General features: G+C 36.0%; 1 protein-coding gene across 2 annotated transcripts in view; it reads right to left on the reverse strand.

Moving 5' to 3' along the window:
• The window catches only part of Dpp10 (dipeptidyl peptidase like 10), a 1,579,922-nt gene that overhangs the window by 368,250 nt on the left and 1,191,811 nt on the right, over positions 1-19,861 (reverse strand). For both annotated transcript variants that reach the window (XM_008834544.1, XM_008834545.2), the window contains exon 4: positions 19,398-19,492. In XM_008834544.1, coding sequence (XP_008832766.1) covers positions 19,398-19,492 — 95 coding nt within the window. The remainder of the gene's footprint in view (positions 1-19,397; positions 19,493-19,861) is intronic.

The following is a 19,861-nucleotide window of genomic DNA, read 5'->3' on the forward strand; positions in this document are numbered from 1 at the left end:
AAATTCCTCCAGTCATTCTTTTTATCATCTCATTCCCTCATTTTTTTTTTTTTCCTTTTACAGCAACGAACAATAGCTACAGATCTACTACGCAAACTGAAACACAGGCAACAACTTCATGGGACTTATAAAACATTTATTTTTATTTTTCATTCATGGGTGCGTGTCTGTATAAATGTATGAGTATATGTATGTGCATGTGAATGGAATGAAGTGCTTGCAGAGGTCAGAAGAGGACATTGGATCCTCTGGAGATGAAGTTTCAGGAGACTGTAAGCCACTGACATGAGAGCTGGGAATTGAACTCAGGTCCCAGGCAAGACCAGAAAGTGCTCTTAACTGCTGAGCCACTTCTCCAGCCCCAAGGGACTTTTAACTTGCTAATGAATGGAGGATTTTAATGAGCTTCAGAATATGTGAAAACATCTAAAGAAAGTGTGAAGCAAGGGGCTGGAGAAATTGTTCAGCGTTCAGCTGTTAAAAGCATTGGCGTCTCTTACAGAGGACCCAGATTTGGTTCCTAGCACCCATTTGACAGTTAACCTTGTGTAGCTACAGTTCCAGGAGTTCCAGTGCCCTCTTCTGCCCTCTGCTGGCAGTGCATGCATATAGCATCCTTATATACAAGGAGGGAAACACTCATACACATAAATCATAAAAATCAATTGTGTGCTGCACACAGTGTTACTAATAATGTCCAAAACAGGGTCTATGCAACAGAACTTAGAAAAACAACATCAAAGCACATAGAAAGTATGATCTTCAGCTTCATATATAATTAAATAATTGTACATTGCTGCTACAATAAAATATTTCCCATCAGTCAAATGGAGCTTGTGGAAATGTTGGGCTACCTAAACTCCAGTCACAGGAAACATGATATGCTATGCCACAGGCATGGCTGATGCATTTTGATACTATGTATTGAGTAAGTTCACTTTTCCTTTCACTTTTTAGTTTAATGACATTCCACTTGTCCAATGTTGACCTTAATGCCCAAGCAATTGATGACAGATTTAGGAAGTCCTTTTGTACAGCTATATCTTATAGGGTACTGCTGATATTTGCCTCTAGTTTCAGTTTCAGGTTTCATATTGAGGCCTTTGATTCATTTGGAGTTGACTTTTGTGAAGGGTGAAAGGTAATGGACCAATTTCATTTTTCTAGTTCTAGCACTAATAGTTCTAGAGGATGTTATGTAAGGTGCTAAGGGAGAAAAATCTATCAATGGTCCAACCCCAGTTTCAAAGCCCAATAACCACAACAATAACTGGCACAGCAAACTATATTGGTACAGTAGTGGCACTTTTATCTTTGGGGTAATCAACAGCTATCTAGTTGGATTTAAACCCTCTCAATGGGAGGGAATTCATGGGTGGCACCGTAAACAGAGACAAATATACATGGCTAGATAGGATATAGATCCTAGAAAAAAAAACTACATCTGTCACATGCCTAGATAAATGTAATTCTTACTGTATGATAATGAATCATTATATTTACAGACAAGTGTACCATACACCATTGATCAAAGAAGGTTCTTTTTGCTACAGTTGGAGACTATTACAGAGTTCCACAACTGGTCACACACAGAGAATATGTTTCTGAGAGTTGCTCAGCCCTAAGTGACACATCTACAGTGGAACCTTTACACCTAAGGCCATAACAGAAAGTGGAACAGGTGGTAGAATACTAATTCATCTCTCATCTCCCACTAGCAAAGGTTCTTCATGCAACAGAATATGATGTACACAGAAGGTCACAACTGGCCAAGGTACAGAGAATAAAGGACTTCAGAGTGTTTCCCTGGATAGGACTCCTGTATTAAACCTCTCCCACCCAGATCACTGTAGAAGAGGAAGTGGAAGATTGTAAGAGCCAGGGTTGGTACAAGAATATATGAGGAAACAGGCTTTCAGGCATCTTGGAACTTGCTTATATGAACTTGCAGCAATGGTAACAGCAGGCACATGACCCATGCTGACTCAATCAGACAAAAATCCAGCACAGAACTGAAGAAATGGGCAGCAGTCTCCAACCTTAGCTGAGAAACTATTGGCAACTGATTGCAGCTGGGTGAGGGACAGTTGATCTTCTTTAAGGAAGAGACTCTAGGTAGGTTCCAGTAGATGAACTTGCAACAAGGCACATCTAGTTACACAAACTTGACTAGCTTAGAGATTTTAAAATACATGACAGAATACATGAAATCTGGTGGAGGTACAGATGGGGGAGAGTGTTAAAATATGATTAAGATTTATTATATGAAATGCACAAAATTCAATAAAATAGTCATTAAAACATTATTAATAATAATCAATGCACTAACAATAATAGATTTAGGCTGGGGCTGAAGCTCAGTGGTACAGAACTTGCCTCACATGCCTTAGGCCCTAGGTTCAATCCCCCATGTTGCCAGTAAAAATAGATTTAAAACATGCGTATCCTAATGAACATTTCAAAGAGATAACCGAAATTAACAACATTCTGAAGACAGTCTAAGAAAAGACTTGAAAAGATCATAAATTCAGAGAGAAGAGCTGATACTGGGAAGGATTTTCAACAGTATCTCCTAATTCATGTTGTTATCTCTAGGCTTCAGAAGTTATGACAATGCCCAGTTCCCCATCTCTAAGCTACAGAACCTGAAATCTTCCCGAAGGCCAAAAGGGAAGGGTAAAAACACTTCATCAGTTTCAAACCCTCAGTCACCTCTTGGACACGTATTTTGCTTGCTTTGATCATCGTAAACGAGCACAAAATCAAATGTTATTGATTACTTAAATTTTGTTTATTTCCTTTTATATTATTATTATTGTCTTTCTGAAACATGATCTTACTCCATAGCCCAGAGTGGCTTTGAACTTATTGCAATCCTCCTGACTCAGTTTCTCAAATGCTGAGGTTACAGGTCCATGCCATGCCATTCACATATCAGCAACACTTTAGTGAAAAATCATAACTACCTATTAAATACTTGTATATTCATGGAGAATAACGTCATGTTTTGATATTTATGTACACTGTGAAACTATTAAATCAAGCTAATAAATATAACTTTCACCCAACCTATCTGTTAGTGTGAATGGTAAAACTTTTGAAATGTATTCTCCATAATTTAAAAATACACATTATGAACCATGATCATCCAACTGTGCAAAAGATCTAAAAATTTTGCTTTTCCTGTCTAACTTAAACTTCCTCTGATGAGTATTCTTTAAAGGTTTTAATTAGCTCTCCATGACTGGGTGTTAACCACATATAAAATTATTCAGAAAAAAATTAAAGGCTGAACTAGTCATCAGATAGTTAAGGGTATGCAACTACAGCATCAAATCAGTCAAAACAGACTATCTGACTATGGATACAAGTCAGAACGACAGCTTCTCAAGAAGCCAAGTTCAGAAACAATCCGTTTCTGACCTCATGTTATCTTGTGGCTCTAATCTGACACATACCTCCAGCCCAAAAGCTATAAAAGAAAAATCTACTTAACTCTCAGCCTAGAATTGAGGTCATTCTTCTGTACCTCTCCAGAAAGACATTTGAGAAAAAGTTGAGCTTAACTTTTACTTAAATGTTTAAGAAAATGATGTCTGAAGAAGGAAAACATTTATTCCCAGGGTTTATTCTGATGAAAAGAAGTATTTTAGATGCATTACAATTTTAGGTTTCAAAAATTTAATATTCAAGAATATTGATAAAGATTTAAAAAATATACTTATTGTGTGTGACAGAGATGTATTTGGAGGTGATTGTGACACTTAAGCTTGTGGAGGTCAGAAGAAACCTCTGTAAGGTGGTTATCTTCTTCCACCTTTACATGGGTCCCAGTGACCAAACTCAGAGCCTCAGGCTTGCACTGCAAGGTCCTTTGCTGCTAAGCAATCTCATTGGTCCCTGAGGATAATTTCTAACTAAGATGTGTTCTGTCCAGATGAATGACATCCTAATAGAATCAGATTTCTAGAACATTCTCAATGGTAATATTAGGGTGGAAAATTTGGAGCTATTTTATCCCATTTCCCAATACTTGGATCTCTATGGATAGCTCAGACTAGAATGCAACATACTAGACTTGTTATACATAGACAACTGGAGCACCTCTTCACATTCTGTTAAATTTTATAGTTTTGCTGTTTGAGACAGGGTCTCTCTGTAGTTTCAGTTGGCCTAGAACTCACTATGTAGACCAGGCTGACTTCTATATCACAGAAATCCTCCTGCCTCTGCCTCCTGAGTACTAAAGTTAAAAGTGTGCACCACTACATCCAGCTTTCATCATTTTTTAAATTAAAATTTAAAATTGAATTAACATCTAAATTAGACTACTAGGAAGAAGAAAATAACTGCTTCTATTAATTTTCTTGTTTTACTGACCATCACTTTGAAAATTATACCATAATTCATTTTCATATCTAATGACATAATGAACAAAAGAAATGAAATCATAACCACTATGATAGTTTGCAAGACAAAGGCTTTAATACATACCGATGCTGTTTATATACAGAATATACATATATTCACAAGACTTAGTTTATATTATTATTTTTGGAGTGACCAATAGAGAGTTGGTGCCCAAACTGATAAATTACCAGTTTCCTTGGAATACATCCTCTTATAAAATGAATTTCTTTCCTCTGATTTAAACTAATTTTTATGTTTATTTGTTTATTATGTGTGGAGTGGGGAATTGGAGCAAGTAACAGTGTATATGGGGAGGTCAGAAGACAATGTGAGGGACTCCCCTCAGGCAGGTCTCACTTAGACTAATTTTAAAGAGTGTATTAAAACATGCATTTTAAGAGATTAGATATTATGTTTTAATATCTCAATTATGTCTTTCTGTATTAGCACCTCAGCCTTCTTTTAAAAAGATTCATAACACTTAACTACATGGGCCATGGATATATGTTTCCAAGCCCGTTCTAATTTTAGAAAGTAATTTGAGTCAAGAATTCATGGCTGGATTTTTTGTTGCTGTTGCTTGTTTGTTTACTTATTTGTTTTTGCCAAGACCATGGTTGATATTCAAATTACCAATAATAAAACAAATACAGTCAATACTTACATAACATTTGCTTGTGATGTTATTCTACATGAGACGTCTGAAATAATCCTGGATATCAGAGATAACATTTCCAAACACTTAGAAATGATTAGGAGAAGTTTGGGGGCAAAATCAATTCTTCTCTATTCTCACATTCAAAGGGTGGGTGGTAAGCTCTTCAGTTTCCTCCTTCCTTCAAACTTTAAGTTGCCTCCAATGCCAAAGAATACCTCAGAGCAATTCAATTCATGAAAATTTCTTATTTTTGTTTTATTTTTAACAGCTCTGCCCAGCATTATTCTGACTCATGGAGTCTGCAAGTCATGATTACATGGCTCAAAATAACTAGCAATTATATTTAAAATATGCCTAAGCTGGGGAATGAGAAAATGGTATCAAATTACCATAATTTTTAAAAATAAATTTGAAGCTGGAGAGATAGTTCAAAGGTTAAGAACACTTGCTGCTCAGTTGAGTTTGCAGTACACATGCCAGTCAGCACATAAATGCCTGCAACTGCAGCTCCAGGAAATCTGACACCTTCTCCTGGCTTCAGTGGGCACTGCCCCCACCATACAGCATATACACACATAGATACACACAAATGAAATGAAATAAAGCTTTAAAACATAGGTAAATTTACATGTTTTAGAATAGTATGTTTTTAAAGCATCAGGCTCTTCTAATATACACAGAATATAAATATGTCACTATTTTTATCAATAATGCTTCCAATTAACATGCTATTTTTTAAGTTTTTTATAATTATAATCATCAAAATGAATTATGACTATAAGTAAAATATCTGTAATTGAGTAAAAAATACATAGTAAGAACAAAACTTTTATAGACTGAGAGAATTTTTAAAAATAAAATAACAGGAAGAGGGTAAATACAAATACTAACAATAAATTCTAATATTATCTTTAAACATGAAATTATTCTGAACAAAACTTAGAGTTGGAAGAAATGACTAAACAAGTTCTTTGGAAATCATTAAAATATCTGTAATTGAGTAAAAAATACATAGTAAGAACAAAACTTTTATAGACTGAGAGAATTTTTAAAAATAAAATAACAGGAAGAGGGTAAATACAAATACTAACAATAAATTCTAATATTATCTTTAAACATGAAATTATTCTGAACAAAACTTAGAGTTGGAAGAAATGACTAAACAAGTTCTTTGGAAATCATACCCTGACAATTTGCAGCTTTGATCTCCTGTTTGGGTTAACTAGTGGCAACTGTATACATTCTTCCATTCTCCTAAACTCCTTTTCATTTTCCCCACTGCATTCTGATACTCCTGAGACACACAAATTGTTTAATATTGCATTTTGTCACATATGAATTTAGAGAGACCTTGCAACATAGAAGATCAGTAATTAGAGCATTTGCTAACTGTGGCTGTGTTAATTAAGAGTTACAGGCAACAGGAACAGCCACCAGCTTCCTGGGGCCAGCATCTTTCCTGAGTAAGTTTGGCAGTGCCCATTGGGCCTTGACTCCCCCAACCTCATTTATGGCTCCCAGCTCCCCTGCCCCATCTCTTCTCCTAGCCTGGGCACTGACCCATTTCTTATCTTGGCAACTCAGACCGCTGGACGGACCTCTTGGCTCTGACGCCCCATGCAAGTCCTCCCCATAGTCGCTGGGAGCCCTCAGGCTTCTTCCTGCCCCCATTTCCCTTTGCATTCCTGGGCGGAATAGCCACCAGTTTCCTGGGGCCAACATCTTTCCTGGGCCCTGGGCCCAAGCTAGCCCAGCCCCCAATTTTCTGAGGCCAGCAACTTTCCTGGAGGGATCCAGACCTTAGAAGAAAGCCTGAGAGCATTTGATCCTCATCTGACTTGGGCCTCTGTGGGAACTCCTGAGCAGCAAGAAAAAAGCAATTTGGCCCTTCCAATATAAAATCAAAAGATAGAACCGGAAGCCTAGACCAACGAATTTTTCATGCCCAACAAGTAAACCACAAAGGCACATTAAGTTTACAAAAAGAATCAGACCTAAACTCAACAAAGGAAGGCTTGAGTCTCACACAAGAATCAGAACTACAAAAGAAATTCATATGTCAAAGTTGCTGTGAAAAAATAATAACATGAAAAACCCAAATAATATACCACACCAAGTACCAACAGTCTCCTAGAGGAGTACAATGAGAACCCCTTAAAGTTAAACAGGACATGGAATTCCAAAGGACAATTAAAACATTACAAAGGGATTCAGCAAATTTAAAGAACACACAAAGAAATGAAAGAAGATAGGGATAAACTTCTAAATGTATTCAGAAAAAAGTTAGAAATATTGAAGAATACTTGGGCTGAAATGAAGAAGGAAGTGAAACACTCAGTAAGCCAATTAGAAATGACAGGAGAAAGCCTCACCAATAGGATGAATGAAATGGAAAACAGAATATCAAGACTGGAAGATAAAGTGGACGATTAGACAACTCAAGCAAAGATAATGAAAAATGTAAGAAAATACAACAATGAAATATGAAGGAATTGTTTAAAGCCATTAAAAAGAAAAAACATGCAAATCATAGGCATATAGGCAGAACAAGAATCTCAGGATAATGGTATGGACAGGATTGTAGAAGAAAATTTCTGAAAATTAAAGAAAGACATGCCCATGCAAATACAAGAAACATATAGAGCACCAAATAGACAGGACCAAAAAAGAAACTCTCCATGACTCATCACAGTAAAAACACTAAATCTAAATAATAAAGAGAGAATATTGAAAGCTGCAAAAGGTAAACAACAAGTCACACATAAAGGAAAAACCATGAGAATTAGAGCTGACTTTTCAGTGCAAACCATGAAAGCCAGAAGAGTCTGGACCAAAGTATTCCCAGTTCTAAATGACCACAGATGCTAACCCATATTACTGTACCCAGCCAAACTGTCTATTATAGTAGAAGGGGAAAGAATCATCTTCCATGACATAAATAGGCTGAAAGAATTTCTGTCCCCAAAACCAGCCCTTCAGAGAGTTCTTGAAGTAACACAAAGAGCTAAAGAAAGGAACAACTATACCCAAGGGGTTATGGAAAGAAACTTAATGAAAGTGTACCTATGGAAATGCACAACTACAAGAATGTGAACAGGAATAAAAATGACAGTAATCAATACACATCTTTCATTTATAACTTTAAATATCAACGGACTGAACTCCTTAGTCAAAAGACACAGACTGTTTGAATAGATTAAGAAACAAAATCCGTCTCTTTGCTGTCTGCAAAAAACTCATCTCACTTTCAAGGACAGGCACTATCTATAGGTGAAAGGATGGAAAAAAAATATACCAAGCTAATGGTACTAAGAAAAAAGCAAGCATTGCAATTCTAATATCTAACAACATGGACTTCAAACTAAAACTAATCAGAAGAGATAAATAGGGCCACTTCATTCTGATCAAAGGAACAATTGACAAAGAAGATATTACAATCATGAACAAAGATTCACCAAACTTGTGCTCCCAACTTCATAAAAACAGTACTATAGGACATTAAGACCCAGATTAATACCAACTCATTAATAGCAGGGGACTTCAGTACCCCATTATCTCCATATGTAGGTCAACAGGACACAGAATTAAGAGGAAAACATCTTAATTGAACAATACCATACATCAAATGGGACTAACAGACATCTACCGAATATTCCACCCAAGCGCCAAAAAATATACTTTTTATTCAGCATCCCATGGAACTTTCTCCAAAATTGACCATATTCTGGGGCACAAAACAAGCCTCAACAATACAAAAAGACTGAAATAATTCCATGCATTCTATCAGATCACAATGCAATAAAACTTAAAGTCAACACTGGCAGAAACCCTAGTAACTACATGAACACATGGAGATTAAACAACACACACCTGAATAATGAATGGGTCAAAGGAGAAATTAAGAAAGAAATAAAAGTATTCTTGGAACTAGTTGAAAAGGACAATACAACACAGCAAAACCTCTGGGACATGTTGAAAGGAGTCCTTAGAGAAAAGTTTATAGCTCTAAGTGCATTCATTAAAAAATCAGAAAGAACACAAATAAATGACTTAACATTGCAACTCAAGACACTTGAAAAGCAACAACAAATGAAACCCAAACTCAGCAGAGAATGATAAATAGCAAAAATTAGAGCAGAAATTAATGAAATGGAAACAAAGAAAACATTACAAAGAATCAACGAATCCAAGAGCTGGTTCTTTGAAAAGATAAAAAAGCTTGACGGACTGCTAACCCAGTTAATCAAAAGAAATAAAGAGCACCTCCAAATCAACAAAATCAGAGATGAAAGGGAAAACATCACAACAGACAACAAAAAGATCCAGGACATTATAAGGGAATACTTAAAAATATTTATCCAATAAATTAAAAATATCTAAAAGAAATGAACGAATTTCTAAAATCATGCACATGACCAAAGTCAAACCAAGAAGAGATCAACAGCTTAAACAGACCCATCACAAATAAGAAAACTGAAACAGAAATACAAAATATCCTGACTAAAGGAGCTCAGGCCAGGAAGAATTCACAGGAGAATTCTACCAAACATTCGAAGATGATCTACCACCAAAAATGCTCAAATTTTTCAAAAGATAGAAACACACATCAAAAAGATCATCCATCATGATCAAGTCAGCTTTATTACAGAGATGCAGGGATAGTTCAGTATATTTAAGTCAATAAATGTCATAAATCATATTTGGACTCAAAGACAAGAACCACATGGTCATCTCAATAGATGCAGTGAATGCCTTTGACAAAATTCAACATGCATTTATTTTCAAAGTTCTAGAGAGAATTGGACTGGAGGGAACATACCTCAAGATAATTAAAGCCATATATAATAAACCCACAGCCAACATCATTCTAAATGAAGAAAAACTGTAAGCATTCCCATTAAAATCAGGAACTAGATAAGACTGTCCTCTATCCCCACTTCTCCTTAACATAGTACTTGAAACTCTTAGAAGAGCAATAAGGCAAGAGCAGGAAATTAAAGGAGTAGTAATTGGAAAAGAAAAGATGAAATTATCCCTTCTTGCAGATGATATGATATTATATCTAAGAGACATCAAAAATTCCACCAGAAAACTAGAAATGATTAAAACTTTCAGTAAAGTGGCAGGTTACAAAATTAACCTACAAAAGTCTGTAGCCTTTCTATATACCAATAATAAGCAATCAGAGAAAGAGTACATGGAAACACTCCCTTTCTCAATGGCTGTAGAATAATTAAAATACCTTGAAATAAACCTGTCCAAAGACATTAAAGACATCTACAATGAAAATTTTAAATATTTAAAGAAAGAGATTGAGGAAGACATCAGAAGATGGAGGGACCTCCCATGTTCATGGATTGGTAGAATTAATATTGTGAAAATGACCATCCTACCAAAAGCCATTTATACATTCAATGCAATGCCAATCCAAATCCCCATGACACACATCACAGAATTGGGATAAACAATCCTAAGAATAATATGGAGGCACAAAATACCTCAGATAGACGAAGAAACCCTGAGCACTAACAGCAATGCTAGGTGGATTAATATATCAGAATTTAAATTGTATTAAAGAGCTATAGTCATAAAAACAACATGCTACTGGTACAAAAATAGATCTGAAGATCAATGGAACAAAATTGAAGACCCAAATATGAGTACATGCAATTTCAGCCCCCTGATATTTGATAAAGTGGCCAAGATCATTTACTAGAGGAAAAACAGCATGTTCAGCAAATGGTGCTGGCAAAACTGGATCTCCACCTGCAGAAGATGAAACAAAACCCCTGTCTTTCACCCTGCACAAAAGTCAACACCAAATGGATCAAAGGCCTTAATGTGAAGCCTGAAACTCTGAAACTGTTAGAAGAAAACATTGGCAAAAACCTAAAAGATATAGGTGTAGGAAAGGATTTTCTAAACCGGACATCAATTGCTCAGGAAACAAGGGCAAGAATCAACAAATGGGACCTCATTAAACTAAAAAGCTTATGTACATCAAAAGAAGCAACCAGGGAAGTGAAGAGAAAACCCACAGAATGGGAGAAAATCTTCACCAGAGGCACATCTGAGGTTTAACACCCAGAATATATAAAAAACTCAAAAACAAAGATTCAAGAAAGGAAGTAACCCAATTAAACGATAGGCTAAGGAACTGAAGAGAGATTTCTTAAAAGAAGAAATAAAAATGGCTAAGCAGCAATTTAAAAGGTGTTCAACATCATTTGTAATTAGGGAAATGCAAATTATAAACACTTTAAGATTTCATTTTACTCCAGTCAGGCTAAGATCAAGACAACAAATGATACCAAATGTTGGAGAGGATGTGTGGAAAGGGGACTGCTCATCCACTGCTGGTGGGATTGCAAACTTGTTCAACCCCTATGGAAATAAGTGTGGAGAACTCTTAAGTACTAAAACTTTACCTACCATTTGACCCAGTTATACTACTCCTTGGTATATACTCAAGGACCGCATCCTATTGCAGAGACACTTGTACATCCATGTTTGTTGCTGCTTTTTTTTTACAATAGCTAAGAGATGGAAGCAACTTAAGTGTCCATCAACTGATGAGTAAATAATGAAAATGTGGTTCATTTATATGATGAGTTTCACTCAGCAGTAAAGAAAGACAAAGTCATGGAAATTGTAGGTAAATGGATGGAACTAGAAACTGTTATACTAAGTGAAATAACACAGACTCAGAAAAACAAATGAAGTATGGAATCCCTCATATGTGGATCCTAGCACCAAATCCTTAAATGTGATTATGTATTCAGAAATAACTATAGGAACCAGGAAAATGAAAAGGAACCAGGGAGGTAGAGGAAAAGAAAGAATCTGAATGAGAACAGTAGGAAACAGGTGTTAATGAGGGAGATATGGATAAAAATATGGATATTTTAAGGGGAGGGGGAGGGACAGTTTTATACAAAGAACCTTGGGGATAAAGGAAAGAAGTAGCTCAAGAGAGGTTGGAGCCATAGGAAAACTATTAAGGAAGTAATGGGAAAAATGGGGGCACTTTAAATGGGGAAACCAGGGTGGAAGGGTTAAACAATGTGAGAGATAAAAATGCCTAACTAGTTAAAAAAAAAAAGACAGAAACATATTAGTCTAACAACCTACTGACAAATTATACATATTTTTATCTAAAAGAATATAATATATGTCTAGGCAAGGTTTATCTGAGAATGTTTGGTCTTTGCCCATACCTACATGGCACATGTTAATTAAAAGTACCAGACTGGTGGAACTAACCTTCTTGAATGTTTAACAGCCATACTATGAGGCCTACACTAATTTGGTCATGGGGACATAAAGGACAGTTTTTGCTCCTTTCCCTTCTCGTCGACTAAGTTCCAGGGGACTATGAGCATCTCTCAAAATTCAAGGAACATAATATATGTCTAGGCAAGGTTGATCTGAGAGCCTTTGGTCTTTGCCCAAACGTCATCTACATAGCACATGGTAATTAAAAGTACCAGACAGGTGGAATTACATTTCTTGGGTGTTTAACAGCCATAGTTTGAGGCCTATATTAATTTGGTCAAAGACACTTAAAGGACAGTTTTTGGTCTTTGCCCTCCAAAGTCAACTAAGTTCCAGGGGACTATGAGCCTCTCTCAAAATGTCTTGTATCTGTGGTGAATCACCTGTCCTCTTGATCAAGGAGGCCATGGAGACCCCACCAGATGGACCTGAACCAATGTCCAGTCTACAAAATGGAGGGTCAACTCACAGAAATCATTTCCTCCATGCTTCCAAGTGAAGCCAGCCATAGTTGAGAAGGGCCTTTGACTTATCTTCACATTGATGGAACTGGTAAAAGAAAGGAGCCAGGGCTCTTTCCAAGCCCATGTGACCACCAAAGGGCAGATCCTCAAGTGACCTTAAGAGTAAAAATAAATTGATTTATCTGGGCCAACTGTAGTTTCTTAAAAACCCAAAAGGAAAGTATAACTAAAGATTAAAGGGATCAATATAATTCTTTAAGAGTCCATGTGTATATCTAAAGGCTACATAACAAGAAACAGTGCCAGACAGGAGAAACCTTCCTTTGAGTTGTTGGCCAGGGTGGTCCAAGAGACTCTCAGACAGTAGTAATCCGGCATAGAACTGGGAAAATGAACAGTAGACCTCAATCTTATCTAAAGGAATACTGGCAATTGCTTGCTGCTAAATGAGGAAGAGCTGATTTTCCTAAAATAAGGAACTCTAGATAGGCTGACTAGACTCAGTGGATAGACAAGCACTGGGCAACGACTTGGGTCCCAATAACACAGTGGACATTAACAGGGATGACAGAGTATATGGGCTCCAGTGGGGGTAGTGTGGGAGGGTTCCACTTCAGATGTGGGTATATAAATAAATAAGATTGTTTGGGATGTTCTGTATGAAATTCACACACACAAAATTCAATAAATTTTTTAAAAGGAGTTATATTTGAGGAAGAAACATAAAAATTTATTTCATGTTAATTAGTAGATGTGAAAACCATTACCATTGAAATCTACCTGATGAATTTATATCCATGTTCAGGTGCCAAGGGTCTAGAAAGTAACCAACTGTGACTAGCAATAATCAGATATATAGAGATTAGAGATGCATGTGCAAACATCTGTTAGTTGCATTAAAAATGAGCTTTTCTGTATGAAAGAGTAGATTTTAAAATGAAATGGAGATCTTTTTTGAAGGTTAAAACCTCATCATTTTTATGTCTCATAGGGTTTATACTGAGTACAATATTGTATAACTGTATTAATTCAACTGTAAAACTAAAATTTACAACCAATTTTGAAAGAGATGCATGTTAGCCTTGGAAAATGTTATTGAATATGTCAATACTGTTGTAATGAAATGCCTCTTCTAATTATGTGGTTATTAATAAATAATTAAAAAAGAGTTACAGGCAACATAGAGAATACAAATATACCTCTAAAGGATTTTCAAAGACTAAACACATAAGCATAAAGACAAATCTGTATTAATTAGTATATGCAGAATATTAAAATGAAAAGAAACGCCATTGGTATTTTCTCATTTTTTCTTGATATGTGAAGAGGACTTAAAAAAAGAGTAATGAATAAATTCTAAAAGGAAACAAAACAATTTTTGATCAAAAATTCCTTTACATACTTTACTTAAGGGAGTTTTACCAGTAAGAATTAGTCACATACAAGTACATCCCCATAATGAGGCATAAATCTAAACAGAAAGATTTGCTTGCTAGATGACTATAAGCTCCATTGTTACCTAGTAGTAAAGTAATACCCTCCCACCCTCCAAAAAATGCTTGTGATTTTTCTTCACCAAAAGAATTATATGGAATATTAATTAATACTGAATTCAGCCATAATATCATGATCAGACCTATGATGATTAGCTCCTACTTTCTTTTTGCTGTTTTCCTGTCTTGGCAAGAAGTCTTCCTTTCCACTGATGCTGAGATCTCTAGATGATTCTTCCACCTTCTCTATTGTCCCTGAATGCCACTGCGGTCCTTCACCCAGGGAAGAATTAATGGAGGCTATTCTATGCTGCTTTTTACAATTTCTCATGGAGACTGACATAATCTTGTCAAAGGCAGCACTTTTCCTCAGCAAGCAGGCTGTCTGTCTTTTTACATTTCCTCTCCCATAGGTACTAAAAAGTGTAGCATACACAGTAATTGTTCCTACGATAAATATAAATTGATTGATTAGTATAAAAACAAAAAGTCACCACTTCCTCTTATTTAAGACTCAATTTTAACTATACTTTTGCTTATTTCTTTTGTGTGCATGTTTATATTTGTGGACTTGTGCAACATAGTGCATCGTGGAGGTCAGTGAACAACTTGCAGAAGTTGGTCCCCTCATACCATTATGAGGGTTCTGGGGCTTGAACTCAGGTCACCCCACTCGGAGGCAGGTGTTTTTACCCACTGAGCCATCTTGATAGCCCTAGTGATTGAGTTATTAACATACACAAGCTTATTGGTTAAATGTAACCTAAAAGATTTATTTAAATGTAATCATTCCATGATTTGAATGACCATTTTTTTTTCTACATATACACAAGCACCAATCAACAGAAATTTTCTAGTCCTAACTTCTATCTGGTTATCATAACAGAAATATGAATATTAAATTTCTGTTACAAATGTATAAGCATGAAACACTTTTAGAAGTCAGGGATCACTTTCCTTTATTCTGTACTTTGTGGACTAGGTCTTTTTATGCCATGTACTGGGCTACATTTTTCATTTAAGAAGAAAAAGATTAAAGTTTTGACTGTACAACAGTGCTTAAATTGGTACACTCTCTTTAGCATTGTTAGGTAACTAGGTTTTGTAAAATTTTCAATGGCTAATTCACTATAACATCCCCAACAGGTAGCCACAGCTTAGTCTCTTAAACTTTAAGGAGTCTATGCATGTCGATGTCTATGTTCTTCTTTTAGAAGAAAAATATGCACACATTTAGTCATCGCAGTGCTATTGACTAAGTACTGTGCAGTTCATGAGACTGAAAAAGGCACTCTCAGAAAGACAATTAAGAAAGAGTTCCATCCATCTCATCCAGAAAACCCAAAAATTGGAAAGAAGAAAATGAAAAGCAAAGGGAATCCATTAACGGGAACTTGAGCAAAACTACCAAACATTTCTATTTTTTTCCATCTTACCAGAATTTGTTTATTGAAAAAAAGTTCAGCCATGGATATGTCGTACCTCTGATTTACTATACTATATTCATAACATAATCAAGGATAGTCAATCTTATCTCAAGTTAACAATAAAGCAAATAAGACGCATATTTCTTGAATTAGCCTGATCAAGTATATTTCAATATAGAGAAACAGTCGCTGGCTTCAGGATTTAATGTATAAAAAGTGTAATAAATCTTGCTGTTTGTGTTTTTATAGTAGATGGAATACCACTGAAATGGGCCAACACCCCTTAGAAAACAGGTGATGCAGAGATCTGAAAGTTTGGTGTCTTGCCACAATGGGAGGAAGATCGTCCCACACCTACCATCCCCTCCAAAGCTCAGGGACTTTTGCAGAAGAGGTTGGCAGAAAGAATGTAAGGGTTGGAGGAAAGGGTGGACTGTTACCTGAAGTGTCATCCAACTACTATGACAGCAAGCTATAGTCACACCTCCTTCACATGCTCATCAAGGAGTCAAAAAGGGAGTTACTTCTCCCACCCAATCAGTCAAACTTACCTGCATGTGGAGGAGTGGCTAAGGATATATAAGCCAAGAGCATCATGAGGCACTTCTCTCGCTATTTTGTGCAGCTGTTGGGAAGTCACAGAATCTATATTTGTGTGTGGACTTTCCATCTCAGCCATAAATGGGGGTGGGGGTGGGGGCTGACTCCGGTAAATAAACCACAACCCTATGCTTTGTTAGCAAGCCCAATAAACTACAATAAACTAAAAGAAAAAACAAAAAACAAAAAAAGAAAAGAAATTTTGCCAACAAAGCATTGCAAAGATTTTATCTAATGAAAGATTTATTCTTTATATTTAGATTTATAATATGTTTCAAAGTAATTCTTTTATATGATAGAAGATAAAGAAGATAAAAATCAATTTTTCTTTTCCATAATAAGGATTTCTAGCACCATTATTGAAGAGACTTTTCCCCATAGAATTGTCTTGGTAGTTTTATTGAAAACTAATTGGTCATATACATCGTTTAATTTTGGATCTCTAGGCAATTACATGTGACTATATCTACCAAACATTTTTTTTTTATCTCTAACTTTTAAAACTTTGTTCTTCAAATTTGTTAGACCCTCCACAGGCTGTCCCAACCCCCACTTATTGGCAAGTGATTACTGTGGGGTGAGAGAGAGTCAATATTCTTTAAGTGAGTTAATATAGTTAGTCTGAACAGGCACCAATGGATGACCTTGCACTGAGAGACATCTTGGTACAAATGCTTGACCTGGTAGGACTTAACATATATGACAGAATGCATGAAATCCCATGGGGGGCTGTGGGGGAGCATTGTGGAGGGACAGGATTTAAATTTGATTAACATCTATTATATGAATTTCCAAAAAACTCAATAAAAATATTTTTAAAACCAACTGTTTTGTCAAGTTAGCATACAAAGTAAAAGAGCTTAGGTATGGAAATTCTCAAATAAATATGCCATTACCCTTTATTCTTATTCATCCCCCAACCACATTGCCCTCCACATCTTCCCTGTCCCTCTTGTTGGTCCCCATTCCCATCCCAAATAGCCCTTCTGTTTCTGCCTTCATGTCCCATGAGTCCCATCCTATTTTCCCTCCTTTTCCCCTCTATGTTTTCCTCCAGGCATGTTCACCTTTTTACTATCATGCCTTATACGTGTATATTTGTGTACATATACATATATACATGCACATATATTTTAAATATAGATTCTGCGTGTGAAAGGACATGTGATATCTGTGTTTCTGAAACTGGCTTATTTCACTTGAAATAATAATCTAGCTTCATTCACTTTCCTAAAAAAATCAAATTTTCAATTTTCTTTAAGAGTAGGTAAAACTATGCTGTGTATAGGTACCTTTTATTCTTTGTCAGTTCATCTGATAGACATTAAGCATGATTCCATTTCTTAACTATTGTGAATAGGACCTTGAGACACATGGATATGCATGTACCTTTGTAGTGTGTTGACTTACAGTCCTTTGTGTACACACCCAAGTGAGGTAGAAATGGTAGTAGGATAGTTTATGTTTATGTTTATGTTCAGATTTCTGAGGAAAGTTCCCTGATGTCCATGTTCGCTGCACCAGTTTACAATCCCAGAAGCAGTGAATAATGGATCTTCTTTTCCCAATTCTTCACCAGGATCTGTTTATAGTCTTTAAAAAATTTAGTTTTTATTTACGTATATTGTGTGTGACTACTTGTCTCTGTGCTCACCACATGCCTGCAGATGTCCATGGAGGCCAGAAGAAGGTACCACATTCCTTGAAATTAGAATTATCAGCAATTGTGAGCTTAATGTAGGTGTTCAGAACTGAACCCAGGTCCTCTGTTCTTAACCACTGAGCCATCTCTCCAGCTCCTGTTTATTGTCTTTTTAATAACTGATATGCAACAGATTTCAAAGTAGCATTACTTTGTATTTCTCTGAATATTGAACACCTTTTCAAATATTTATTTTCCATTTGAATTTCTTCCTTGTAGAACTCTTTATGCCCCTTGGTTTACCCCCTAAGTTGCTTTTGTCAGAGCATTTTACCACATCAACAGCACTGAAGCTAGAATAATGTACCAGAACAAAGTCAGTTTCATTCTAGGGAATTTGAAGTTGATTCCTAAAACTAATAAAACCTATAAATAGACTGAGAGACAGAAACTGCATGATCATCTCAATAGATGCATGAAAGACTTATGACAAATTCAACATTTCTTCATAACAGGCCTGACGAAATCAGGAATGGAAGGAACACACCTTAACATAAGAACGGTCAGACATAATACACAACATTACACTGACTGGGGAAACCCTGAAAACATTTCTTCTGAAGTCGGGATGAAGACAAGGCTGTCCACTTTCTCTAGCCTCATTCAGTAGGATGTTCAAAGTCTTAGCTTCATCAGTAACACCAGTGAGTGAAAGGGAAACAAATAGAACAGGAAGAAGAAATTCATCCCTGTTCACCAATGACTTGATCCTGTACTTAAAAGGTTCTAGGGATCATACCAGAAAACACTTAGCTCTGTTAAAGACTTTTAACAAAGTAACAGAATAGAAAATCAACATACACAAATGAATAATTTCAATAATATCTATGGATTCAGTGTATTTTCCATCAAAATTCAAATGAGAGTCTTCAAAAAACTAGAAAAAAGCTTATCATAATTACATATGGTACCACAAAAGATTACAAATGACCAAAGTAATCTTAGGCAGAAAGAGAAATGCTACAGGTATCACAACACCTGCTTTCAAACTATACTACAGAGCTACAACCAAAACACCTGACACAAAATGGACACATAGACCAATAAATGGAATAGAGAATGCAGGAACAGCCACCAAGCCCTTGATTAACATATTAGAGATAAATATTGACTTAAGACAAACAGCCCCTTCAACAAATGTCCTGGGGAAAGTGAGCATCAGCATGTAGAACGCTGAAACTATTTCCATTTGGGGAGACACTAGAACAGGTGGTGATGGGAGTATTTTTCTCTTTATCTTGTGATATTCCAGCTCTGACTTTCCACCTGAAAGGCTCAATAGGCTCTGGAGCTGAAGAATACAAACAAGTACCAGAGATTTTTAAATAACATTAGGATGCATAATAGGAACAACTGTTGGTTACTTACAAAAGTTGTATTTTCCAATAACAATGTGGTGGCATTTGTTTCTATGTTCAGTTTAATGACGTGTCCATTGTCGCTTTTATACACCACGTCTGTATCTGTAACAACAAAGATATTCACAATTGACAAATCCAGAGGTAATGTCAAAACTGCAAGGGAAAAAAATGTGCACGATAGACACGCTTGAATCATCATCTTGAATAACCCCAGCAGATTGCTGTGCTTGGCTCACATTAATATTAATCCTCTGGAAAGATCACGAAGCCTGATTCATATATGGTCCATTGTGCAATGAACACAGGGTTAGTGAGAGGGCTTCTCAGCTTCATGGCTCAATGAACAAAAATTAATTAAAATATAGGCAATCTGCCACCCGTTTTTGAGATGAAGGAGACAAAGAGACACCCTCTAGTTTTCTAAGAAGGTCAATATTCTTTACAATTCATTTTTTTTTTTTTTTTAGCTTA

Source organism: Nannospalax galili, unplaced genomic scaffold (assembly GCF_000622305.1).
Source record: "Nannospalax galili isolate Female #2095 unplaced genomic scaffold, S.galili_v1.0 scaffold37, whole genome shotgun sequence".
NCBI classification, from domain to species: Eukaryota; Metazoa; Chordata; class Mammalia; order Rodentia; family Spalacidae; genus Nannospalax; species Nannospalax galili.